The sequence below is a fragment of the Symphalangus syndactylus genome, chromosome 23, assembly GCF_028878055.3.
Source record: "Symphalangus syndactylus isolate Jambi chromosome 23, NHGRI_mSymSyn1-v2.1_pri, whole genome shotgun sequence".
NCBI classification, from domain to species: Eukaryota; Metazoa; Chordata; class Mammalia; order Primates; family Hylobatidae; genus Symphalangus; species Symphalangus syndactylus.
This window is the reverse complement of record NC_072445.2, coordinates 15413431-15440549: the sequence shown is the minus strand read 5'-3', so window position 1 is coordinate 15440549 and position 27119 is coordinate 15413431. Positions and strand designations below refer to the sequence as shown.

The window sequence follows — 27119 nt, the reverse complement described above, 5'->3', positions numbered from 1 at the left end:
ATTCCAATACTGTTTTTAATGTGCTCCAGGTGTCTGTAGGATCTTCTCTTGTCTGCCATGTTCTGAAATTCTGTGATGATGTGCTTCGGTGAAGGTACATTTTTACACACACTTTGACCCATTCAGTTAGATGTGATAGAAACTCACGTCTATCAATTCTGGGGCATGCTTTTAAGTTACTTAGGAGTTTTCTCTTCCCTGATTCTCTCTTTTTAGGCCTCCTATTATTTAGATGTTGGATCTCCTGAACTGGTCCTCTAATTTTATTTTTTCTCCTCTGTTTCTCTTTGCTGCTGTTTTATTTGCTGTACTTTGTGGAAAATCTCTTTGACTTCCAGCCTTCTTGCTGTAGTTTTCATTTCTGCTATCATATTTTTAATTTCTAAGACCTCATTTTGTTCTTGGAATGTTCATTTTTGTAACATCTTAATCTTATTTCATGAATGCAATATCACATCTCCTTGAGAATAAATGACTTTTAAGTTTTCCTCTATCTGCCTGGTAATATCTTCTGTGTTGCTTTTTGTCTGTTTTGATTTCTGTTTTTCATATTAGGTGTTCTACTCATATCTCTGTTGGTCCTTGCATTTTTATTGAAAAATAGGATTCTAAAAGCTCTGTGTCTGTGAGTGGGCCTTGCTGACCTGACCTTTGGGAACCCTTGATGTCTATGGCTCTCAATCCCCCTGGAGTGTCCCTGCTTCAACCACATCAGTGTCTCCCAGCCCAAACACCCTCTACCCCTCCAGAATATTCATCTCCCATCATCTGCCATGGTATGGGGAGGAGAAGAGGCCTGCCCATACAGAGTGGCAGAGTGGGGTAGGGGATCTGGAGGACTCACTACTCCCTAAACTGACTTTCAACCAGTTTGCCTGATTTTTCTTTTTTTCTTTAACAAAATAGGCTTGTCAGGGCACGGTGGCTCACGCCTGTAATCCCAGCACTTTGGGAGGCCGAGGCAGGTGGATCACCTGAGGTCAGGAGTTTGAGACCAGCCTCACCAACATGGTAAAACCCTGTCTCTACTAAAAATGCAAAAATCAGCCAGGCGTGGTGGTGCGTGCCTGTAATCCCAGCTACTTGGGAGGCTGAGGCAGGAGAATCACTTGAACCCAGGAAGTAGAGTTTGCAGTGAGCCGAGATTGCGCCACTGCACTCCAGCCTGGGTGACAGAGTGAGATCCTGTCTCAAAAAAAAAAAAAAAACAAAAAAAAAGGTTTTTTTTTTGTTTTTTTTTTTAAGAGTGGTTTTAGGTTCACAGCAAAATTGAGTGGAAAGTACAGAGAATTCCCATACACCCCCTATCCCCGACATGCACAGCCTCTTCCATGATTAACGTCCCCACTGGAGTGGTAGGTTTGTTACAATCTATGGACCTACACTGACCACCGTTGTCACCCAAAGTCCACAGCAGTTCATTCTTGGTGTACATTCTGTGGGTGCGGACAAATGTATAATGGCATGTACCCACCATTATAGTATCACCCAGGGTAGTTTCCCTGTCCTATAATCCTCTGCTCTGCCCATTCATCCCTCCCTCCCCTCCAGTTCCTGGCAACCACTTGTCATTTACTTGGTTACAGATTTGCCATTACTCCCACTTCTTTTCCTTTTTTTTTTCTTTTTGAGACAGAGTCTTGCTCTGTCACCCAGGCTGGAGTGCAGTGGCACGATTTTGGCTCACTGCAACCTCCGCCTTTTGGGTTCAAGTGATTCTCTTGCCTCAGCCTCCCAAGTAGCTGGGACTACAGGCGTGCACCACCACACCCAACTAATGTTTGTAGTTTTAGTAGAGGTGGGATCTCACCATGTTGGACAGGCTGGTCTTGAACTCCTGACCTTAAGTGATCTGCCCGCCTTGGCCTCCCAAAGTGCTGGGATTACAGGTGTGAGCCACTGTGCTCGGCCATTACCTCCACTTCTAGAAGTACCCAGTGCCAGCCAACAGTCCCTGAGCATTGGTGGGGAGGTCCACATGCAGAGTGGGCTGCCTCTCAGCTCTTCTCATGCTACCTTAGGACTCAGCTGTCTCTGCCCATCCTCTCCAAGGGCTCTAAAACGTGTTGCTGTTGTCTCCTGTCTGGTTCTATTTGTCTCTTTGAGGCTATTCCTTAAAAGAAAAATCCCTCTACTGTAGTTCAGCAGGGCTCCAGGAGGGCATGAAGGAAAGTGCATGAGCTCAATCCGCCATGTTTATGAGAAGCTGCTCCCATTGGGTTTTCTGATGTCACCTCAAATTCAACTCGACCCAGACCAGTCCTCTCATCGTGTACTACAAATCGAGCTCCTGCTCCATATATCCTGACTTCCGCCAGTGGCTTCTGCCGCTCCCTCACCTAAGGCTGAAAGCCGTAGGGGCCTCATATGTCTTTGTTTTTTTGCCACCCACTGTGGAACCAGTCTCACCTTCTTCTCTTCCTTTGTGGGTGGGGCATCCCTTCCATTTCCCTTCCTCTCTGTTCACAGCCACCGCCCCCATCCAGCTTCTCACACCCAGGCCTGAATGAATGGCCTGTTGATTTTCAAGCTTGTCTCCCTCACATCTAATCTACAAGTGCCTGTTATAAAAAAATGCCATGATTATATCATTCCTCCACTCAAAAATATAGTTTTTATTTTTATTTATTTATTTATTTATTTATTTATTTATTTATTTATTTGAGACGGAGTCTTGCTCTGTCGCCCAGGCTGGAGTGCAGTGGTGTGATCTCAGCTCACTGCAACTTCTGTCTCCTGGGTTCAAGCGATTCTCCCACCTCAGCCTCCCAAGTAACTGGGATTACAGGTGCCCGCCACCACACCTGGCTAGTTTTTGCATTTTTAGTAGAGACGGGGCTTCACCACGTTGGCCAGGCCGGTCTGGAACTCCTGACCTCGGGCAATCTGCCCACCTTGGTCTCTCAAAGTGTTGGGATTACAGGCGTGAGCCACCATGCCCGGCCAAATATTGTATTTCGTCCAGAGTAAAAAGTCCAAAGTTCTGAGTCAGGCCAGTGATTTTCCATAATCTGACTCCAATCTACGTCTCTGGGCCTAATTCTCCTACCATGACTGCTGGGCACGGGCACTCTGAACAGATCAGCTCCTTTCAGATGCTGTGCCCTTCACGTGCTGTCCTCTCTGCCTGGGCACCTCTCAACACCCAGCTCAAGTGCTTCCCTGGTGTGAAGTTTCCCAGGTTACCCCAGGGAAGTTGCAGACATCCTTTTCTGGGTTCCCATGCCCAAACTGAATGCTGTATTGTCATTCTTCTGCTTATATATCTGTCTATATCTATAAGCTTCATATATATACATCATTCTTCTGCTTATATATGTATCTGTTTGGAGTTCTTTGAGGAGACAGACTGTGTCTTATTCATCTTGTACTTTCAGAGCCCAGCTTGGTACCTTGTATGCAGAAAGTTCTCAATAAATTTTGAATGTATGAACGATTAACCTCAGTTATACTTCATATTTGTTGCTTTCTATTCTTTTCTATGCAGCTGCCTTCTCTGTCACCATATTAATAACAATTTTTATAGGAAAACTTTTTGTAAAATTAAACCCCTTGGAAGTGTCGTAAGAAGACCCTTTTCCATATGGGGAGTGCTTACAGCAGAAGGGAGTCGAGCATATTCTTTTGCCTGGGGCCTTATCTTAACTTATTTTACTTCTTTACATATCGGTGCTATTTTCTTTCTTTCTTTTTAATTTTTTTATTTTTTTAGACAGAGTCTTGCTCTGTCGGCCAGGCGATTCTCCTGCCTCAGCTTCCCCAGTAGCTGGGATTACAGGTGCCTGCCACTACATCTAATTTTTTTAAATATATATATATATTTTTAGTAGAGATAGGGTTTGGCCATGTTGGTCAGGCTGGTTTTGAACTCCCGACCTCAAGTGATCCGCCCGCCTCCGCCTCCCAGTATGCTAGGATTACATGTGTGAGTCACTGTTCTTTTTCCAGCTGCTCTGTTAGCCCCTTAGGGTAGGTAGGGCCTGTGCCTACTCATTGCTTTCCGTATTCCCCGTAACTCCCAGCCTCAGGCTGGGTGTAGAATTGATGCTCAATAAAGGTTTGTGGATTGACTGGGTGCGCTCTGGGGTAGGGAAAGATACACGCGTCGGTTTGGGGTGATTCTCCAATGCGGAAGCAAAGTCAGGAAGCTGGGGGTGGGTCGTGGCAAAGGTCTGACAGCCGAGGACCAGAGCGGGTTGTGGGAGAGGGCACCCGGGGACAGCCAATGACAGCTGAGCATTCTTTGTGAAGCAGGAAGCAAGAGAAGGGTGAGGAAGGAATTCCACGGAAGAAGTAGGAGAGAAACTTGTGTGAATGGTGTAATGGTTGGGTGGGAGTGGCAAGTGCAATAGGGGAGGGGTGCAGGGAGGTGAGAAGGCTCCCGGAGTGAAGGCTTTAGCAGGTCTAACAGGCAGGCCAGCCCTGTCTTCCCTGCCACCTCCCTTGGCTCCTGTTCACACAGATGCTCCACACTGCGGCCCATCTGCCAGAGCCACCTTTGTCTTAACTATTGAGGAGCCCCTGAACCGCCCCACACCCTCCTTCAGTGTCATCAGGCCCAGGCCTCTGCTTGGGGATGGGATTCCCACCTGCTCTTGACTTCCCACTGCCAGCTGTGAGTCCCATGACTGTTTCTAGGCTGCCCTTCCCAGAAGGGGTCCCCACCCCTGTTCCTGAGTTCTCAGGGAGATAACAAGGAATGAGACATGAGAACCAGGGGAACTGCTGAGTTTGCCGGAGAAGGGCCAGCTCATGTATGCGCTCATAAAGAGGTATACAATCTGAGCCCATTCTGCCTTTTCCCTTGCTCCTTTTTTTTTTTTTTTAAATTGAGAAAGAGTCTCATTCTGTCTGCAACCTATGCTGCCTGAGTTCAAGTTATTCTCATGCCTCAGCCTCCCGAGTAGTTGGGACTAGAGGCGCACGCCACCATGCCAGGCTTTTTTTTTGTATTTTTAGTAGAGACAGGGTTTCACCATGTTGGCCAGGCTGGTCTCGAACTCCTGACCTCAAGTGATCCACCTGCCTCAGCCTCCCAAAGTGCTGGGATTACAGGCATGAGCCATCATACCCGGCCCCATGCTGCTTAAAAATACACTGAGGCACATATAACCATCACTGCTGAGACAATTAATAATAAAACATTTTCTTGACATTCCTTGGCTATGTCCCACCTCCTCTCAACCTCTGAGGGTCTTCTCTCTCTCTCCCTTTGTTACTTACTAAAGTCACTGAGAGAGAGACCTACACCTGTGCCTCTACTTCCTCTCCATATACAGACTCCCTAACCCAGGGGTCCCCAACCCCTAGACCATGGACCTGGTCTGTGGCCTGTTAGGAACTGGGCTGCACAGCAGGAGGGGAGCAGCTGAAAAGGGAGCATAACCACCCGAGCTCCACGTTTGTCAGCTCAGCGGTGGCACTAGATTCTCACAGGACTGTGAAGTCTATTGTGACCTGTGCATGCAAGGGATCTAGATTGTGTGCAACTTATGAGAATCTAATGGCTGATGATCTGAAGTGGAACAGTTTCATCCCGAAACTATCCCCCCACCCCCACCCTGGTCCATGGAAAAATTGTCTTCCACGAAACCAGTCCCTGGTGCCAAAAAGGTTGGGGACCGCTGCCCTAACCCACCATTCTGCCCTCACTCTTCTTAGAAACTATTCTGTCCTAGGGCATCAGAAGCTTCCAGTCGCCAAGTCCATGGAAGCAGCTCCCAGGCCTTGAATTTTGGGAACCCTGTGGCCTCTGTCACAGTGAACCCTCAGCAATGCCTTCTCTTGTGGTTCTCCTTCCTTGCCATCCCCGTACTATCCCCACCTTCCTTTGTGGCCACATCTCCTGTCCCACGACCAGATGTGGGCCCAGATGTGCTTTGCCAATTTCCATCTGTCCAGTCCTGGGCATGGGAGCCACTTGATGTCCTGCCACCCCTGCAAACCCCTTTAACATTTTGTCTTTTCCCTTGCTTGTCTTGAGCCCACAGGGGCTGAAAGGATAAGAATTCTTCCTGTGGCATGGACCCCAAACCTTGGAGCTATTCTTCTTTTATTTATTGATTTATTTATTAAATCCCTTATTTATTTATTTATTTATTTATTTATTTATTTATTTATTTATTTAAAGGCAGGATCTCACTCTGTTGCCCAGGCTGGAGTGCAGTAGCACGATCTCAGCTCACTGGAGCCTCCACCTCCTGGGTTCAAGCAATTCTCCCACATCAACCTCTCGAGTAGCTGGGATTACAGGTGCGCCCGGCTAATTTTTGCATTTTTAGTAGAGACGGGGTTTCACCATGTTAGCCTGGGCGGTCTCGAACTCCTGACCTCAGGTGATCTGCCCGCCTCAGCCTCCCAAAGTGCTGGGATTACAGGCATGAGCCACTGCACCTGGCCCATTCTTTTTTATTTTTAAGTGAAATATTCCAGCCACAAAAAGGTACAGAGAACAGATTTAACCTCTGTGTTCCCACCACCCAGCTCCAATACTAACCATTACCAACAGACTTGAAGCCCCTTGAATACTCCTCCCCATTGCATCCCCCTCCCCAGAGTGACAGCCACCACCTTGAATTTGTTATTTATCATTCCTACAAATTATTTAAATGTTTGCTACATGTATGTGTGCCCATACATGATATATAGAATTATTACACGTTTTCAAACATACAAATGAGAACAGTCTCTATGTATCTTTCTTCAACTTACGTTTTTTTTTTTTTTTTTGCTCAAATTTACCCTGCTGATGGGAGCTCTTTATTTACTCTTTGCAGTGTAGTATTCCATTGTCAAATGTGCCACACTTGATTTCCCTCTCTCCTGTGAATAGACATTTAGGAAGACCCTGTTGAGCTTGGTCCTGACTTCCTTTCTCTCAGGTAGCCAACAGCCCCTCTTTTACTCTGTTGTTTTGCAAAAAGCCTCCTGACACTATTTTCCAAAGCAACCCCCCACCCTACTTAGGCCTTCATCATCTGTCACCTGGACAACCCGAAGAGTCACCTAATTGGCTCCTGTCATCCTATATGGTTCCACCTGGTCTCTTCCCCAAATCTCAGGTCAATCCTGTTATTTCTCTGCTCTAAATGCCCCTGTGGGTACAGCTCCCCCAAGCCCCAGCTTGGTCCCCAGCTTGACCTGAGGGTCCCTCCCCTGTCTGGTGCCTGCCTTTCCACTATCACCTCCCACTAACCCAGTCTCCCTGTCCGGCCTTCCTGGCTGTCCCCAGGTGTTCTGCCCAGTCCACCTGTGTGTTTTCAGCTATCCCCTGCCTTGCAAACCTTTCCTGCTAAGTCGAATCTGTATGGCTCTGCTCTGCACACCTGTGAAGGTCACAGCACCACTCACTGGCCCCTGCCACATCTGTGAAGTACCCATTTAAGTCCAAGACAGTCCCTCTGTGGATGGAAACTCCCCAGTGGCATCAACAGCAGCAGCAGCATCACCACTTACTGGCGTCAGCAGGTGTGGGCATGCTCATGCCACCAAGCCGGGTAATTCTCCCCTTAGCCTTCTGAGTAGTCAGGGAGTCTTAGGGCCACTTTATGGGAAACCACACCCCAATTCACCCACCCAAAGCCCAGGGCAGTCAGTTGGTAATGACAGGGATGGGGCCAGGTTTCTTTTCTTTCTTTTTTTTTTTAGACGGAGTCTCACTCTGTTGCCCAGGCTGGAGTGCAGTGGCACAATCTCGGCTCACTGCAAGCTCCGCCTCCTGGGTTCATGCCATTCTCCTGCCTCAGCCTCCTGAGTAGCTGGGATTACAGGTGCCCACCACCATGCCCGGCTAATTTTTTGTATTTTTAGTAGAGACGGGGTTTCACCATGTTAGCCAGGATGGTCTCGATCTCCTGACCTCGTGATCCGCCCGCCTCAGCCTCCCAAAGTGCTGGGATTACAGGCGTGAGCCACTGTGCCCGGCCCCGGGGCCAGGTTTCTAAGACCCTATTGGCCTCCCTGCCTCGGCCTCTGTCTCTGCTGCTTCCATTTAATTTTTTGTTTTCTTCCACATTAACCTTCCTTAAGCTCCATCTCAGTTCCCCTGCAGGCCTAGAATGTCCTCTCTTCTCCCCTCTTTCTACCCAAATTTCCCCTCCTCAGCTCCAGAACTCTTCCAGGGAGTCTTCCAGGATACACTGGTCCCCAGTGAGCACTTGGGTCCCCCTGAGCCCCTATGGTGACTGGCACTCAGGACTCCATTTTATTAACAGCCATTATGTATTGAGGGCATATTATGCACCAGACATCTTTTTATATATCATTAATCTTCTCAACAAGCCAGTGATGTAGAGATATTACCCCACCCCATTCTACAAACGAGAACTCTGAGGCCCAGAGAGGTCCAGTGGCTTTCCCAACGCCACAGAGCTGGCAAGCAGCAGAGGCAGGATTCGAACCCTTGTGTTTACTCCCTCACAGCACATGACACTCGGCTGATCTCCATCTGTTTCCCAGCCAGAGAAGCAGCTCTCAGAGAACAGAGACCCACTCTGTGTTTCTCTGGTGACCACCCACCCTTACCCCCTGCACCTGGCCCACTCCTGGAGCCCAAGCATGGTGGCCTTGTATAGACAGGCCTGCATTCCAGGTCCCAGAACAGGAGAGGCCCTCGTGGGAGAGCCAGGGCCAGAAGCCCAGAGTGCCGGCTTGGTTACCCAGCCCACCACTGCACTGTCCCTGTTAATTCAGCCAGTCTTCGGGAGGTTGCCAGCCCTGTCCCTGGCCCCTCCTGGCTAGGACAGAGGGCCTTTCAGCTGGGCTGCCACCATGACCACCTTCTCGGGAGGGGCTGTTTTTCTAAACTTTTGATCCTGAGGCGGATGCAGACTGCAGGCCAGTGAGGTGTCGGGGGTTCTGTGTGGTGGGATGTCCCACCCTGGGGGTCCATGGCTGGTCACCTAGAGATGACTGCAGATGGAAGGGACCTCTGGTGTCAGCATATCGGGTAGTAGCATGTGCATGTTTGTGTGAAGGTGTGTGCTATGCGTGAGGGGTGTCATTGTAAACTCCTCACCACAGACAAGGGGATCTTTGTCTGCACTGCTCTGCCTCACCGTCCCATCAGAAGGGCCCCTGTCTGATTATTTTTATAGGGTAATTCAGACTTCTTTCTCTGCTTCACTCTGTCCTTCAGTGACTGTTCCAAGATCAATTTACCTTATTCTGCTTAGAGAAGAATGGCAGCTGGGGAACTCAGAAGCCAGGGCCTAATTCCTGGCTTCGAGGTGCTCGGAGCCTCATTTCCCCACTCGGAGCCTCCAGAGAAGCAGGGAAGCAGCGAACACCAAAGTAAATTGTGTCACTAGAAAGCAGGGGCAAACCACAGGGTCTCCCTCTTCTCTTTCCCCACCGTCAGCCACAGGTTCCTTTTTTTTTTAAGCCCAGAACCCGGATTGCTCATCTGCAAAGATTCTTTATTCTTAATGCTTTATCTGCTCATCTCTTTGACTCTGCCTCAGTTTCTTCATCTATAAAATGGGGATAATAATATCTAACTCGGAGTCGTTTTGGGGATGAAATGAAATATAAAGCTTCTAGGATAGTGCCTGGCACATAATGAGGGCTCATTAAATGTTAATAATTATTACTATTTAAAAACAGGTACGGAGCCCTCCGCTGTGTGGCGGCTGGCATTCTCAGGGAAATTGTTCTGTGCTCTGGAGACAGGCAAGTTTGTCCAGAGGAGCCGGTCTGCTTTGTTTAAAGCGCCCTCTGCTGACCATCAGCAAGAAGGCCTTGGGCAAGGTGGCGAGTTCACGGTGGGGGAGCCAAGTCTGAGTGCCAAGGGGAAGGGGGACTTCTGCCGGATGCAGAGCACAGAGCGCTACTTATCCCTCCCCTAAAATGTCCGGCTTGGAGCATTTCTCTCTTTTTTTTTCCCCAGCTGAAAACAGGTTCCAAAGATAGCTTCCCCAAAAGGGCTCAGCAATGCTAAGACCAGGACAAGCTGCCAGCCGCAGCTAACAACAGCCTGCACCCTGGCTGTGAGTTAACAGTAGGAAGGAGAGAAGCTACATACCCAGCGTTCAGGGCTTCCTGACGGCAAAGCGTGATGGGCGTTGGCGGGGGGGTGGACATGTTTGTTCTTACTTCGAATAAGGTAATAATTGCGGGAGGGCTGCCCCATGTAGGATGTCAGATCAGGAAGAAAATAAATTACTGAGTCTATAAGCCCAATGCACCCAGAAGGTGATGGCTCATAACAGCTCTTGTTTGTTATATTGCAAGACCCTCTCCTGTACCAGTGTCCAAAATAGATCATCACCCCACCTGCAAATGCACTGACCATTCACTATATCCCTGTGAGAGGAATAAAAAGAGGACTCTAGTTGAAGCAGTAGAAACTGAAGTTAGACTGCGGGAAGGGCGGTCCTGAGAATAAAGTTAGGTGCAGTCTTGTCCCTCCAGAGTCTGGCATAGGAAGAATGCCCCTGGGGCTAGTCCACAGAACTGACGCTCTTCTTCAAGGGGGTAGAGTAACAGGGTTGGGAGACTGGCAGCCAACACCTCAGGATTCTCTGGGGCATTCTGGTAGGTCCCGGCTGGGAGGGGAAGAAGGGGAAGGGGGAAGCGGCTGCAGCAAAATCATGGGTAATCGTTTTATTGCATTGTAGAGAATGCCATTGTCCACAGATTACATGCAGCTAGGTTTACCGTACAAGGCCCTGGCAGCCTCCAGGAGGGCTGGGAGGGGCAGATTACAATACACATCAGTGCTACTTCTTTAAACAGTGTCTGGTGGGGAGACTCTAAGACCAAGCTGAGCTCCCCAGCCCCTCTCGAGGTACCGTGGGGGACAGGGAATTCACCCCAGGCTCTACACAAGCGTCCAGAGGATTAGGGCTGTGGTGGAGCAGGCCTGCAGAGTGGATGAAGGTGAGACAGAGAAAGCGGGGTGAGGGAGCGACAGACAGAAACAGATGGAGGAAAAGGACAAAAGACATGCCTGAAAGTAGAGAGAGGTCAGCAAAGACTCACCATCTAGGTCCTCCTAGCATTTGGCTGGAGAGTTCCAGCAGTTTGGTGATTTGTGGAAAGGGTGATTGACTCCAGTTCAGCTTTCTCAACACCCTCCCCTCCCATGCTCCCCAAATACACTCTTTCCTGGGCCTTGTCCCTAGGGACAGGCCTGGGACTCCTTTCTGCCCTCAAGGAGGGAGTGTCCAGAAGGTGGCATAAGACCAATGAGGGCCGGGTGCGGTGGCTCACGCCTATAATCCCAGCACTTTGGGAGGCCGAGGCTGGCGGATCACCTGAGGTCAGGAGTTTGAGATCAGCCTGACCAACATGGAGAAACCCCATCTCTACTAAAAATACAAAAAAAATTAGCCTGGCGTGGTGGTGCATGCCTGTAATCCCAGCTACTCGGGAGGCTGAGGCGGGAGAATCACTTGAACCCGGGAGGCAAAGGTTGCAGTGAGCCGAGATAGTGTCACTGCACTCCAATCTGGGCAACAAGAGTGAAACTCCCATCTTAAAAAAAATAAAAAATAAAGAAGACCAATGAGACGGCTGAGGCCCTGGGGATGTGCACGGGGGTCTGAGGCGGCGGGAGGGGTTCTGTTGAGGAGGGGCAGCAGGTGGGGAACCAGGACTTAAGATGGGATAAGAGGCACAGGCTGGTGTGCTGGGGCTGGGGGAGGTGTCAGGGCCCATCTTTGGCTTAACAGCTTGGCCCTTGGCCTCTTTCCTTGCGGCCTATCCAGGGTCCCCTTTGTACAGGTTGAATGATCCCATTTCTGCCGTGAGCCCACGACTATGAGGACTACGGTCACCGCACAGCGTGCCACGTGGGTGTGTATGCACACTAATGGTCCTACTGCTTTAGGATGCCACCACCGCACCTGGACACGACTACACACACACACGCTTATCCAGGCAGCCCCCTTGAAGACGTGGACAATGGGCCCGGAAGGACATCTGGGCATGGGGGTGATGTCTCCAGATCAGGTGACACAGGTAAAGGAACCCTGAGGCAGTGGTCCTCTCCATCCCTGCAGCAAATCAGCTGCCTTCTCCAACACTCTGGCAAGAACTTGGATTTCAAACTAGTGAAAGAACTAGGGCAAAGGATTGGGACACTGGAAGAAAACAGGAAAATGACAGAGAACCCTGTTTAAGCGTGGAAGGGACAGGAGGCACAGGGGAACTGGAGGTGGGTGGGCCCTGTCTACAGTGAGCGCACATGCCCAGCACCCCTGCAGGGCTGCTCATTCCATCCACTCACAGAAACCACCACCACAGCGACCCTCACATTGCTGCTGCTCTGCCCAGGTTCCCTGAGCAGAGCGATCTTTCAGCTTTAATGCTCCTCCCCTCCCGCACCTCGGTGACACACACAGGGCCCGGTGAATAGAGGACGTTTAATATTTCTGTGCTGGTCAAACGGAACACAGGTGGGGAATACATGGGGAGGGGGCGGAGGGCCCCCTGCCTCTCAGGAGGGGTGGCTTGTGAGGGGTGTATGTGGGGGGTTCTTGGGAAATATCCAAGGAGTCTTCTCAGTAAAGGGGCCAGGCCAGAGGTGTTATGAGCATCCAATGTGCCCAGTCCTTGGCCTTGAGTTGGGGTCCCCCATAGGGGGTCTGTGGAGAGTCTCACTTTTTTCCAGCTCTTTTGCTAGAATCCACACTCCCAGCATGACGGGTGACTTGGTCCTAGAGAGGGGTCTGGAGAGCCCCCAGGAAGCAGCCCAGGGTCGGGGAGGAGGGCTCCTGTGCCCACTCCTGACGGGGTGAGAGCCTGCTTCCTCCCCCGCTTTCTCCTTCCCCCAGGCTAAGCAGGAGCGGAGGGGAGGGGGGCAGGGCCCTGCCTCCACTGAGCCCCAGGGTCCTCGGGGTGGATGGAGGAGGGGTGGAGAGAGAGGGTCTTGGCCACCAACAGACACTGTAAACTTTGGTTTAAAACAATAACTTAAGTGGAGGGAGGGCTTCCAGCCTGGGGCCGGGGTGGGAGAATGGGAGGGCAGGTGCTGGGGAGGCGACAAAGGAAAAAGCCAACAAAAAGTTTTGGTTTTTGCTTCCGGCATAAGAAAGGTCTTTGGTCATCCGTTTAACTGGGGGAGGGGGCTGTAGGGGGAGAGGCGGGCAGGGAAGGGGAGCTGAGGGCGACTGCAGAGGAAGGGGAGCTGAGGGAGTGTGAGAGGACTGCAGAGAGGCCTGCAGGCTGGATGTGGGTGTGGAGCCGGGGTCCAGCCTGGCCTTCCCCTGGGCTCCCGGCCCAGGCCCCGGCCTCTGGCCTCAGGGGGAGCTTGGCTCCACCTGCAGAAGCGCACCTGGCACAGACCTCTGTGGGTGAGGCAGTACCAGGCCTCTTCCCATGGGGGCGGCTGGAGGATCCCCCAGCAAACGGGGGTGGGGGTGGAGGCCTGGCTCAGCCTGGTTCTGTCTCAGGTTGGGGGCAGGGCTGGAGCCAGGTGGGCCTGCTCACACGGACTCCCACAGGGCACACAGACAGTCCCACCCCAGCAGCAGACGGGGCTGTTTCTTCTGGGGATGGAGGAACAGTTCCTCCACTCAGGCCGGGGCAGGGTGGGAGCTGGGGGTGGAGAGTTCTTTCTTCACAGTACGGAAAAGGCGGCGGAAGGGAGCACGAGTTAGGAAAGTGGGGGCCTCTGGCCAGAAAACACGGCCAGAGCCAGGGGCCAGAGCCAGGTGCCGGGGGCCCTGGGTTTGAGAGGGGTGGCTAAGCCCCGCCTGCGGGTCTCCATGGTGCTGAGGGGCCCTGTGGGGATAGCTGGTGGGGGAGGAGGGCCCTGCTGCTGCTGGTGGTTGGGGGGAGGCGGTTTCAGATGTGGGGAGGGTCTGAGGAGGGGTCTGAACCCTCCGTGTCCTCTACTGGTCCGAGACCAGGGGTTGTGTCCCTGGGGGTGGGGACCGTCCTGCCCCTATGTGTTTTTGTCAGGTCACACTGGGAGCTGCTGGCCCGGGCCTCCCCCCGTCTGAGTCCTGGATTTGCCTTGAGGCTCGGGAGGGGCTGTGGAGTGGGGGGAGATGGGGCCTGGATTCTGGAAGGGAGGGGTCTCACCCCTGCCCTGCCGGTCCCTACAGGCCCTTAGGACAGTTCTTCTCCCGGCAGCTCCTCCTCCAGGTCCCTGTCTTCCAGAGGCCCCGAGGCGCTGGGGTTAGGGGCGCCCAGGGGAGGCCCGGGCTGCCTGTCTTCCTCCGCCTCTGCTGGCTCCTCCTTCACCTGCACCTGGTGGCTGAGGCAAAAGTATGGCATGGGCACCAGGTGGCTGTCCTCTGATGCCCTCTGCCCCCTGCCCCCCAAACTCACCCAGAACTCTGGGGCACACTGGGATGCCCACAGCCCCCTCCCCAGGATCCCATCAGACCTGGGGGCTGATCTCCCCTAGGGCTCTCTTCAAAGAAAAGCCGGTGCTGGGGCAGAGACTGCTCTGGGTTGCGGAGCAGAGAAGAGGGGAGATGAGCGAACGGAGGAAGGAGAAGAAAGAGAGAAGAAAGGCCAGGCGAGGTGGCTCACACAGGTAATCCCAGCATTTTGGGTGGGCGAGGCCAGTGGATCACCTGAAATCAGGAGTTCGAGACCAGCCTGGCCAGCATGGTGAAACCTCATTCTCTACTAAATACAAAATAATTAGTCGGGCGTGGTGGGAGGTGCCTGTAATTCCAGCTACTTGGGAGGCTGAGGCAGGAGAATCACTTGAACCCAGGAGGCAGAGGTTGCAGTGAGCCAAGATCTTGCCATTATACTCCAGCCTGGGTGACAGAGCAAGACTCCGTCTTAAGAAAGGGGGAAAAGGGGGAAGAGAAGGTGGGAAGGTGGGGAGGTGGGGAGAGGGGAAGAGGGGGTAAGAAGAACAGGCAGGTGGGACAAGGGAGGGCTGAGAGGGCTGATGAGGGAAGGTAGAGAGAAGCCACTTGTCCTGGGGAGAGGTGTGGTGGGGGTGGGATGGGGAACCCCACCCAGGGTGGGGGATGATGCCTCCTCCCTGGTGGTTGAGGGGCGCTGGGGTGGGTGGCGGTCCGTGCTGTGTGCTCACCTGTACTGGGGTGGGGAGAGGCGAGGAGGGCTGCTGCTGCCGTTGCTGGGCAGCGGCTCCACGGGGGCACCCACGTCATCGTGGCTGAGGGGCAGCAGGCTGCTGGCGGAGCCAGGGTTCAGCATGCCAGGGCTGTTGAGGAGGGGGAAGCTGCTCTCGGCCAGGGCGGCCTGGAGGGGCACAGGGTTGGGCCTCGTCAGTGGCTCCACAGGACGGGGCACACTCAGTCTTAAGTGCTGTGCCTTCCCCACCCGGTAGAGAGCCACCTGTGTGTCTGCCTACTGGCCCCACGGGCGGATCTGTCTGGGCAACTCCCAAGCCCCAACTCAGCCTTTGAATGTAGCACCCCTCCCCCATGGCTGGAACTCTGACCCCCCAACCTCCTACCTCCCAGCTTTCCTGGAACCTGGGCCTGGCTTATCCCCTCTCCCAGGGAACAGAGAACCCCCAGACTGACAAACCAGGAAAGGGGATGCTATAGGTATGCCATCCTCCCAGCTGCCTGCCTTGTCTGAACCCAGCCTTGAAAGCAGAGGTGGAGGCTGGCCCCGAGCCGGGGTGGGGCAGAGAGGTGGGGTCTTGGAGAGTTTGGGTCTTCACCCTCCTTCCCTCCTCTGGTGAGTCCTCTGCAGGGGAGGACAGGGTCTCTTGTATGAGAAAGCAAGGGGGCGGGAGGTAGAGGTGAGTGGGTGGGCTCTGGGCTGGTCACCTGGTAGCTGGCATTAAGTGCTCCATAGCTGAGGCCCGAGATCATGTTCTTCACCAGGGTGGGGCTCCTGGAGGACAGAGAAGGCCATCTTTGGCTCACTCATTCACTTAGCTCTTCATTCGCATCTCTTCACTCTCACTAAGGGCCTGTGCTGGGAATGGGTCCCATTCCCTATTCCGGGAGGCCAGGGCGGATCAGCCGCTGTCTTGGAGCTGTGTGTGTGCTTGGTCTGATTTGGTCTTCAACACTCAACTGGCCCTGCAGGAGCAGCCCCTTCACAGGTGGGTGCAAGGGGCTTGGTTCAGGGACCTGTCCAGGTCTCAGAGCTGGGAAGCGGGAACTGGCATCCCCCCAGTGTCTGCCTTCACAGCATGCTGCCCCACTCCCCGCCACCCGTTTTCTCTCTCCGGTCTAGATTTTCCAATGTTTGGCAAGGTCCAATCTACAGTCTCAGTAGTTACACACCTGGTCTGCCCGCACTGTCTTGCCATCCTAGATTCTGGGACATGTCAGACATACGCTCAGCCTGTCCCACATGCTTCATACAGAAGGCTTCTCTGCACGGGAAGGTGTTCGGGAGTTGGGACAGGAAAAGCAGTGGCTGGGGGCTGTCCCTTTTCCAGTGATGACACCATCACAGAGCTCTCACAGAGCTTAAGGAAACAGCCAAAGGTCACCAAACTGGTGAGAAGCAGAGGTGCAGGCGCAGCCAGGCCCGGAGACTGGCCCCTGGGCATTCACCAGGCAATGGCTTCCCTCCATTCTCCAGGCTCCCACACTGCCTGAGGTGCAAAGGCTCCTGCCTGGACAGCAGGCATCTTTTGAGCGGAGCAGACACCCCACACCTCAGAGACATCCATCTAACTTGCTCTCCTCTCCTTACCCAGGGGCTCTGGCCCAAGGGGCACAGCAAGCAGGTGGCTGGGGTGGGGGTGTTTGAGGTGGGGAGAAGGCCACTGTTGCTACGTGGAAGCCAAAGGGAGGTCCTGACCCTGTCCCAGGCTCCTCAGTTTCTGTTTAAACTGCCAGGTGGAGGCCAGATGCAGTAGCTCACGCCTGTAATCCCAGCATTTTGGGAGGCCGATGTGGGCAGATCACCTGAGGTCAGGAGTTCGAGATCAGCCTGGTCAACATGGTGAAACCCCGTCTCTACCAAAAATACAATAATTAGCTGGGTGTGGCGGTGGGCGCCTGTAATTCCAGCTTCTCGGGAGGCTGAGGCAGGAGAATCGCTTGAACCCAGGAGGTGGAGGTTGCAGTGAGCCAAAATCGTGCCACTGCACTCCAGCCTGGGCAACAGAGCAAGACTCCATCTCAAAACAGTAATAGGCCAGGCGCGCTGGTGCATGTCTGTAATCTAGCACTTTGGGAGGCCAAGGCAGGTGGATCACCTGAGGTTGGGAATTCGAGACCAGCCTGACCAACGTGGTGAAACCATGTTTCTACTAAATACAAAAAAAAAACTAGCCGGGCGTGATGGTGGGCACCTGTAATTCTAGCTACTCGAAAGGCTGGGGCAGGAGAATCGCTTGAACCCGGGAAGTGGAGGTTCCAGTGAACTGAGATCGTGCCATTGCACTCTAGCCTGGGCAACAAGAACGAAACTCCTTCTCAAAATAAATAAATAAATAAAATAATAAAATTAAAAATAATAATAAATAATAAATAAAATGCCAGGTGGTGAAGCTGAGCACAAAAGACCAGGAGGGCAGAGACCTGGTCCTGGAACTAGCTCTGCCACAAATCTGCTCTGGGGCCTCCTGCCAGCCCCTGGCCCTCACTGGCTCTCCTCTGCCATAAGATGAATTGGTGGGGTCCCGGGACCTCAGAGGTCTAGTCATCCTGATAAGCTGAGAGAGCGGGTGCCCTGGGGGGTGGCAGCCCCTCATCCACGGCCCATTGGCTGGCATCTGCCTGTGTGCCAGCTCTGGCCAGGGCTACTTGGGGCCCCTGTCTCTCTTTGCTACTAGGCCTCCTGCTTGGCCCCTTCCCTCAGTCAGAGTGAGGACAGAAGAGGACATAAACGTCTGCCTTCTGATTATCCATCACTTCCAGATTCCAGCCCCCTGTCCCCAAGCACTAGTCTCCTCTGCTCCTTTCTCCCCACATGCCTTCCCCCAGCCAGGAAGGATCTGGTGCACATGTGTACCCTGGAGAGGTAGGGGGTGGGGGCGAGTTGGCTCCTGCCCCCGGGCAGGTGCGCCCCATCCAGCTCTGGACCCACGTACCCTGCCATCTTTGGCGGCCTCCGCTTCTGATACTCCCGCTCGTCCACAGTCCACACGGCACCCTTGACGTTCTCCACGCGGACGAAGCACTTGTGCAGGCTGAGGTTGTGGCGCACGGCGTTCTGTGGGTGAAGAGGAGCTCAGAAGCGGCTTGCGTGGCCAAGCACAAACATGATAGTCCTCATCCCATCCCACGTCCCCCGCAGCAGTGGTCCACCTTCCCCAGCTCAGGGATGAGCAGGGGAGGGGGGTGGGCTGGGAGGAGACACAGCCAAAGGGAAGGCGGGCCCCTACCCTTTCCATAGAGCCAGGGGCTCCCAGCCTCTTCCCCATGGATGACCCATTTTATCAGCTGCCTCCTCTCTCCCTGCCACATCTTGGAAAGTTCCGTCTACTAACTAAATGCTATCTAGTTAGTAATAATCTGTTTCATCATCTTTGTTCATCAAAGACACATGTAATTGTTACTCAGGGCTTTGGATCAGCAGATCACATTCAGGCCCTGACATCTCTGCAAGCCCAGGATGCTTTATCTCAGGTGCATGCAGAATTTCCACTAAACTTTTAAAAGTTTAGGAAAGAGCTCATAAACCCTCACTGCCACCTCCACTGACCCACAGGAGCCTGGGAGCCATGCTTTGGGCTGTGGCTCAGAACAGGCAGATTATATTTTGAGAGTACAAGGTATACAGTAAAGGCCTCATACATGTTGAAATAAACAGGGAGAGAGGAGAGTGTGGGTTGACAGCTGAGAGTCAGAAAGAGGAGAGAAAGAAGGTAAGTCACCTCGTCTGCTCCACCTCCTCCTGGCAGGATAACTTCAAGAATTGAGGTCATCTGGTTTGTAGGACGCTTGGGTGAGGGCAGGGTGCTTGGCCCAATTCCCCCCCTCACCACCACGGGAGCCCGGACTAGGGCCCTAGTCTGCCCCACCTCATCGTGTCCCTCAGTCCTGTCCCTGCACCCTCCTCTCAGCTGTGCTACCCCCACGGCCAGCTCCCAGTTATCACCATCCCTGCCTGCATCTCTGTCCCTGTTACCTGTCCTCCCTTAGCCTCCCCCACCTCGTCCCCATCCTTGTCTCCTCTTTACATTTCTAAACGGGGAAGAAAGCGGGTAGGGCAGGCAGCCCGTGCCCCTGGAGATCCCCTCTCCCTCTCTCCCTTCCAACTCTTGCCACTTGCAACTGGCCCGATTTCATTACCAATTTTAATTTGCCTCTAATTAAATCCTGTGTATTTTTCCGACTCGCTTGCTAATCCACGAGGGAGGCGGGCGGCTGGAGTGGAATCTCTTGGAGCGATAATTACAAAGGGTCTAATCACGCCGGGGCTCCTGCCTCGGAATAAATTTGCCCGCATTACGGGGCTCCGATCCTCCGCTTTGCAAATGAGAATGACCCCAATTTCCGAGGATGGCCTCACCGGGGCTTTTTTCCCTCATTTCGAAGCCTGATTCGTGATGAGAGACTAATTCGTTACGCTGAAACATTAACGGCAATTTAAGGGGTCTGGCGGGGGCTTCGTAAACAAAAGGACGGGCCCACAACACGGGCCTTGGGAGGGGATGGACAAGGGGAGGGCCAGCAAGGACCATCAGCTTGGCAGATGGCAGCTCTGTCCCTGGATGAACGGCAGCTGGTTGGGCCCACACCATGCCCGCTCCCAACCCTTCTGCCCTGGTCTGAGGTGGAAAGTATCTCAGGGTGAGAGCCAGCAAAGGTGAAGAAGGGAAAGAAGGAAGCACAAATAATTCGGGAGAGGGGCAGAGATGACCTGACGGGCTGAGAAATGAGTGGAAAGTAGAGGTGGAAGGGAAGCAGAGTTGGGTGTAGATGGCGTATTTCCCAAGTAACATGAATGGATGTGGCTGAAAAAAACCAGAAGGTCAAAGTGGACCTCAAGCTGGATGGATTCTGTTGTGCCATGCGGAAGACTCAGGCAGTGGCCTCAGGCACAGAAGCAGCAGCAGAGTACTGCTAACTGGGAAAGTCACCTACTTAGTCGTTCACTTTCCCCAGCCCAGATGCTTCTTACTGGACCCTAGACTAGGTGAGGGGAGACGGGGGTGAAGAACTAGGAGGAACACACCACAGAGATGTCAAAGGCTGGGCTGGGCAAGGGCGGCAGGGTTAGAATATCAGGGGGGTGGCTTCAGGATGGTCACTGAGTAGTTTAAGGAAGTCACCTAAACCAGGTCACCTAACCTGACCTCAAGAGAAGAATTAGAAAATTGCAGCAGGGCGTAACAGGTGAGAGAGAAGGAAGGAAGGAAGGTAGGTGGCTTAGCAGTACTTTGCCCCCAAAGAGGAGGCTGCCTTACGGAAAGGAGGCTCTATATTGCTACCCCTAAAGGCAAAGGATTAATATGCATTATTAAACATTAGGTAATAATTATAATCATTCCTTACGTTTGTAGGACTCTATCATTTATAAAAACCTGGTATCTGAACTGACTTGGAGGTTGGAGACTGGACCAGGTGGTCCCAAGCAAGCCCTGCTGGCTCATAAAGAGGGCAGGAATGTGGCTGGCAGAAAATGACATCACTCACAGCCAATTAGAGCAGCTGTCCCAGCCTCCCAGCTTCTCTCCCAAGCTTTGGGAATTGGGTATGGGGATATGAAAGTCATGATGCAGTCCCTTCTGCTGCACTTAGCATAATCCCAGGGCAAAGGTAGGCAGGCACTGTGCAGACCCCACCAAGTCCTGGGCGCTGGTGGGGAGGAGGGGCTCGGTAACACTTGTTGAAACCTAGTGCGATTGGGGGAGGTAGCCCGTTTAACTGCAGTTTCTTCAGTGGCCAGCAGGGGGACTCAAGAGCCAGGGATCCAATTAAGGTTCAGAGAGGCAGTCCTTGCCCGCGTCTAACCTTCCCTGCAGGGGCCAACTCTCTTCTTCTTCCCCCCTACCCCGCCCACTCTCCCAATTTAGATATCGCCTTCCCACCTTGAGACAGACACACACACACCCCTTTTGGCTATAGAAAAATAAATGGCCTAGTGCCCCAGCATCTCTGTGTCCCATTTTTCTAGAGTCCCCCTCTTGCCTGCTTCTGCTCTCCCAGGAAAACTTATGGCTGAAGGTGTTGAAATGACTAATTGGATGGAGACAATTATCTTCCTGCCAGGGACGGCAGAGCTGAGGACGGCTGTGAGTGCCGTCAGTGCACCAGTGTGTGGTCCAAGGCTCTTGGTCCATCCGTGTGTCTACGCCTGCACTTTCCTAGCCCCACCTCAGGCTTCAGAACATGTACTTTAAGCCAAGGTATCCAGACCCTTAGGGTCTCTGCGAAATTCGGCCCAGGCCTCTGTACCAAGCTTGGGTGTTGGCAGTTCCTAGAGGCCCTACCTCATGGGGCTGGCATCTTTGGGGCCCTTGTGGGTGTATCCTAGAGAAGAGAAGGATTGCTTCCCAGAAAGGAGGCAGCACCAGGCTGGAAGGAAGGGATCATTAAAAGGTTATGGAACAATCCGCAGCTCCTGTTGAGGTGGGCGTGGGGCATGCAGCCCTGGCTGGGCCCTTGGGTGGCTGTTTCTGCAGGACTAATGGTGTAGGGAACTAATTGTTAGGCAGCCTTGGTCTCCATGGGATATGGTAGGTCTAAGGGTGACTGGGGCCCAGAAGGTGGAAGGGGCCTGCTTCACCTTCCAGGTGGCAGTGTTTCTGCGGAAATAGGCGAACATCCTGGTGAACCAGTTATAGATCTCATTCAAGGTCAGCTGCCTGTCAGGGGTTTCCAGGATGGCCTGCGGGGAAGGAACAAGCAAAGGGACCGTCAGCCTGGGCCTCGAAGGGTCACAGCCCTGGGTTCCCTCCCCCAGTATCTCTCCCTTCTGCCTGGGCCCGAGCTCACCTTCTAAGAAGACCTGCTCAGAAATGTGTGGATAACAAGATGGGTGGTGGCTGGTGGGTCCCCTCAGAGGGACAGGCTGGTTACAGCCCGGCCAAGGATAAAGAGGGCAGGAGCCTCCAAGGGCTATGTATTTGTACAAGAAGGATTGGTGCTGCTTCTGGAGAGAAAATGCCTTTAGTACCTGGCCCTGGACCGAGGGTGAAAGCAGTCAGTCCTGTCTTTCTTGGGAGAGACGTCCACGGGGTGGAGGCTGTTTGGAATTTATTCTGATTTTGGCAAAAGGCACCCTAAGCACAGTGTGTGTGAGAGAGAAAGAATGTGTGTGAGGGTGTACATGCCTGTCTGGGTATCAGGGAGGACATATGTGTCCATGTAAGTTCACGCTTGAGTGTGAATACTATGTGAACACTGGTGACATGAAGATCATGGGCTCGAGGGAGGAAAGAGGAAGGAGACAGACTAAGAGTGACCCTGAGTCTATCATGGGGGGCTGTGTATGTGGAAATGAGCACATGAATGCCACGGTGGGCGTCAGTAGGAAGAGCAGTGTGTGCACCCCCAGAGACACATAACCCTATGCAGCAGGCTGACGGGGCCCAGCCTGCAGGAGAGCCCCGCATAGCAGGGAGGGAAGACCGCCATGTGAGAGGGAGCGGGACAGCTCCACTGCTTGGCCCCAGGACCTTCCTGGAGGCAGGGGTGTGGCGGGGGCTGGGGGAGCAGCCTGTGTGCCATTCCCCACCCTCCTCCTACCTGCCCTGCTCACCTGGCGGATGAGGGAGGCGTAGGTGAAGGGGGGCCGGACGTCGGCGTTCTTGTAGAACTCATGATTCTGGGCCAGCTCTGGGGAGACAGGCAGAGGATGAGGTAGCCAGACATGGGGCTCAGATGGGAAAAACAGCCTCACTCTGCTGTTGCCCTGCAGCCCCCAGCCCACCCTCACCTGAGGAGATGGGGGAGCAGAACTTGTCGCTGCTTCTCCGACGGGCTGGGCCCCCACCATGCAGGGAGGCAGAGCCCAAGCCAGGGGGCCGTAGGGGGGTGACAGGGGCTGCGGCCGAGGTCGGGGGGTGCACGAGACCATCTGGGAACGAGTCTGCTGCAGAGACGGTCACCTTGGAGAATGAGGAGGAGCCGGGGACCGGGTTCAGCTGTGAGCAATGGGGAGGGTACTGAGACCAGTGCCCGAGGGTGGGGGTCTCGAGGCTCCAGGGTCTGTGGAAGGCTCTGGGAGGGGCGGGGAGGGGAGCAGCACTCACTGGCTGGCTGAAGGGCTTGGGTTCCGAGGGCCGCATGTGCAGGTGGGCCATCATGGCCTGCAGCCGCTCGCTCTCCTTGGCGAGCTGTGGAGGGTGGCAAAGCAGGAGGTGAGCGGGAGCCTGAATCCTGGAGGCAGTGTTGTCCCACCCCTCCACCTCCAGGCCCTTCAGAAGGCCACCGGTTCCCACCCCCAGTGGCTTCCTTGCCTCAGCATCCACGCTCCCTCTGTGACCTGCTCCAGGGAGGCCTCAGCAATGCTCTACCCCTCAGGGGCTGCCAGCTCCACGAAGCCTCTCCCTTTCTTCCCTGGACGGCGACCATTTGAGCCCTCCCAGTGCGTCCTGGCTGGAGCTTATCCCTGCCTCTACATGTTGGGGGGCTTCTTCCTACCCACCCACGCGGGGTGGCCACTGTGCCTTGTGCAGTGGCACTTGTGTGTGAGGGCCTCGCATACTGAATGCAGATGCAGGAACGGATGAATGGCTCAGACACCCCATTCACAAACTCAATGGGTCTCTCATGACCACCCTCTCACAGCAGGATGCTCTGCTAGGTGCTGGAGGGAGCAGCACAGAGGAGCTGCCCTGAGTCGCTTCCTGGGAACCCTGTGCTGCCGAGTGTCCCCTCTCAAGTAGCTGGGATACTCCCTTGGGAAAGCCAGGCTGCCTGGGTTCTAATCCCAGCTCTGCCGCTCACAGGCAAGTTACTTTAGCTCTGTGTGCCTGTTTTCTCCATCTGGAAAATGGGGAGAATAATGGTACCCACCACATAAGGTTGTTGAGAGGATTCCTTGAGCTATATAAAGTATTTCGTACAGCACAAAGTAAGTGCTGCATATGTTAGCTGCTAATAATTATTTTTGATGTTTCTATGTAGCGTGAGTCTCTTCTGGACCTCCCAGCAGAGACGCCCCCAACCTTGGTTTACCCCTCAGAATCCAGCTGTCCTCACCTCACAACCATGGTCATTAGGACCTAGAAAGCATAAGATGGTGGCTTTGACCATAGGACCCTTCCATAAGACCCTCCCAACAGAGCCCACCTAGCAAGTCAGTGCTGTGGGTGGGCAGGCGCTGGAGCCCGCCATGTCCCTCCCCAGCATCTTCTGGGCCACACCTGGATCTCCAGCTGCTGCACCACTTGCATCTGTACCCGGCACTGGGCTGTACTCCGGTCATCGAGGGCGTGCTCTGTGTTGAGGTGTCTTCAAGGGGAAGAGAGGAGGAGAGAAACTTGGCTTCAGTTTCCCTGCTGCCACCATCCTCCCATCCTATCCTCTAATCCCACCCATGGCCTGAAAAGCAGACAGACCAAGAGATACAAAGAAGAGAAAGAGATGGAAAAACGGGGCAATGGAGGAAGGCTTCTCCCTTCCCGTCAGCCTCCTTTGATGTCTTTGCTAAAATCCCAGCTACAGAGAGATCTAATTGCAAATGAACTAATTAAGTAAACCTCTGACGAAGCGTGAAAACAATTTGTTTGACCCTGATGCTGCAAGGGTCTGGGAGACAGCGGAGTTAATCAGTCAGTGACAGAGCCTGGCACGGCTGTGGCAGCTGGCCGCCTGCTGCCAGCCGCCTGTCCACCTCCCGCCCTGCCTGTCTGCGGCCCTCAGCCTGTCACTCGCCATCACTCCCCGGGGCTGAGGCTGGAGGGGAGCTGGGGAGGGTGGGGGGAGGAGAAATGCTTACGTTTGTCCTCTCCTTCTACCCGCACCCTGTGCTGGGGATGGAGTCCGGGGAATGCAGGCCCAGAAGTATAGACGGGGTAGGGAGTGGGTGATCAGGGAGTCCGTGGGGGGCAGAGAAAGAATTAGAACCCCCTGGAGTGAGGACAGTAGTACAGCTAGTGAGGAGGGCTCCCAGAAGGGGCAAGCTAGTGGGCAGGGTTGGGGGAGGGGCCCTGTGGGGAAAGGCTGCTGGGGAGGCGCTGGGGGTGACACCTACTTGATAAACTGGCCCAGGTCTTCACACAGGGTCTCACAGCCTGGCCACTTGCACTCTCCGTGTCCGTACAGGGGGTGGGAGCCGGGGGTCTCCTCGTGGGAAGAGCTGGGAGGACAGCAGGGAGGTGGCCGATCAGGGACCCTGAAGACCCCAGCCGCCCTATAGTCAGCTGAGCACCAGCTCCCCTGCTGGTGACATTTCTGCCCCAATACAGGTTTCCCAGCGGCCAAGCACCATCTGTACACCCCGGGAGAGGGAGTGGAGAGGGAGTGAACCTCCGGTCCCTGGGATCCACCCCCTCCCTCACAGTCCCCATCACAGGGCCAGCCCTCGGTGGGGTGGGGGGGGGGGCAGGTCTACCCCCAGGCAGGGCTTTGATGCCCCTCCCAGCCTGGACCCCTGTACCTGTCTCTCCGAGATGTGAGCACAGTGGGCTGTCCGTTGGGCAGAGTATGGTGGGAGAGGGGGGGTGAGACCTTGGGGGGAGCGGCAAACGAGGTAGCGGTGGCGGCCGTGCCAGTGAGGTCCAGCCCCTCCTGCTTGACGCTGTCCTCGGCAGGCTGCCCGGGGGCACCCTCACCCTTCCACAGCTGGGGCAGGTCTGTTGGGCAAACAGCTGCTGTGGGAGAGACAGGGGAGGCTGGCAGGGCCCCACGAACACTCGGCTTTCTACCTGGCCCCAAGAGCAGGGGCTGCCAGTTCTTACATACAGGCAGGGCTGTGGGGTTGGGGCTGGGAGGGGAGGAGTGGCAGGCGCTCACCTTGCGGAAGGGTCTGGAGGGGCCCCGAGGCTTGGTTGGGCTGCAGGCTGACCAGCCCCTGCCTCTGCAGGTTGAGCAGGTGCTGCTGCTGCAACTGTTGCATTTGCAGGAGCTGCTGCTGGAAGGCCAGCTGCTTGTTCCCCAGTGCCTGGTGAGGGGCCCGAGGGGGCGGGCAGAGAGGGGTGCCATCAGCTTCAGGCATGCCATCTGGCCCCCACCCTGCGGCCACCCCCTCCCAGGGCCTGTCAGCCCCTGGAGCTGTCGTTGTGGCGTCTGCAGCTGCAGTGTGTCTGCTCCCGGCCCAGCTTCCATAAGGCTGCATGCCTCCTCGCAGTAAACACACGCATGCACGCACGTACGCACGCGCGCAAACACACACAGCCAGACCCAGACACGCAGCACGACGCCCTCCCTCCTCCCGCCTCCCTCCTTCCGCTGCTTCAGCTCCCTGCACCGCAGCTGTGCACGCCTGGGGGGGCCTCATCACAATGATCGATGAGCCTGTCAGATTCTGGGGGCCACTCCTGCCTGGAGGGCACCCTTCCCACATGCCCGGGGTGCCCCCCTTCTGCTCTGGGGAGGGAGTTTGCTCTCCCCCAGCTCTTTTCCTCTCTTGCTTTTTAGATACAGAGAATCAAGGAGTCTGACGGGACTCGCTGGGACCCAGGCTCAGAGAACAGTCACATCACCACTGCCCAGGCGTCCTGTACTCGCTGGCTCACCCACTCTACCTACCCCCACCCATTCAGTTCTTCACACAGGCACTGACAAGTCAGGCTGTCAGCAAGTCTCTTTTGAGCCCCAGGAGCCAAGCATGTCCTGGGTGGGTTGAGAGGCAGAGATGTCTCTGCCTGCCTGCTGGGAGTGGGAAGCATGGGGTAGGGTGGGGGCTGGCTATTCAATACAGAGACACAGGATAAACTTAGCCTAGAGATTTACCTGCCGATAACACAGCAATTACAAGACTGCTGACGGGGGAGACTGGGGGTGCTGGAGAATTCCTGGGTGTCAGGGCAGCCTTCCGGGAAGAGGAAACTTAGAGCTTGGGGCTGCGGTTGGGCAGCAGGAGAGATCCACAGGTCTGGGACCCAGGGGAGAAGGGCCTCCAGGGCCTGGTATAGAAGCTCCGATGGGGTAGGGGATGTAGGCTGGGGAGCTCTGAGAGGAGACTGAGGGGTGGCTGGGCAAGTCATGACAAGAAGGGGAAGAAGCTGGGGGCAGGCTGAGGTAAGGGGAGGTGGTTTGCTGAAGGACTCAGAGATTCGCAGGACAAGGAGAGGAGGGCTGAGGTGCTGGGTCACAAAGACACAAGGGGACAGGAAGATGGCGCGACCACAAGGCACATAAGCGTGGCCTGGC

At 54.4% G+C, this 27119-nt stretch overlaps 1 protein-coding gene across 12 annotated transcripts in view; it reads right to left on the bottom strand.

Moving 5' to 3' along the window:
- Positions 1–10587: 10587 nt before the first annotated feature.
- The window catches only part of FOXP4 (forkhead box P4), a 55560-nt gene continuing 39028 nt past the window's right edge, over positions 10588–27119 (bottom strand). For 3 of the 12 annotated variants that reach the window (XM_055263342.2, XM_055263344.2, XM_055263348.2), the window contains 12 exons: positions 25761–25908; positions 25405–25618; positions 25000–25104; positions 24170–24257; positions 23054–23137; positions 22738–22945; positions 22561–22637; positions 21586–21687; positions 17942–18063; positions 15714–15780; positions 15005–15174; positions 10588–14203 (listed from right to left, as the gene is read on the bottom strand). In XM_055263342.2, the coding sequence (XP_055119317.1) occupies positions 14056–14203; positions 15005–15174; positions 15714–15780; positions 17942–18063; positions 21586–21687; positions 22561–22637; positions 22738–22945; positions 23054–23137; positions 24170–24257; positions 25000–25104; positions 25405–25618; positions 25761–25908 (1533 nt within the window). In that variant the 3' untranslated portion in view covers positions 10588–14055. Of the gene's footprint in view, positions 14204–15004; positions 15175–15713; positions 15781–17941; positions 18064–21585; positions 21688–22560; positions 22638–22737; positions 22946–23053; positions 23138–24169; positions 24258–24999; positions 25105–25404; positions 25640–25760; positions 25909–27119 lie in introns of all 12 variants that reach the window. The other 9 variants (XM_063632681.1, XM_063632685.1, XM_063632682.1 and 6 more) reach the window with 6 other exon arrangements.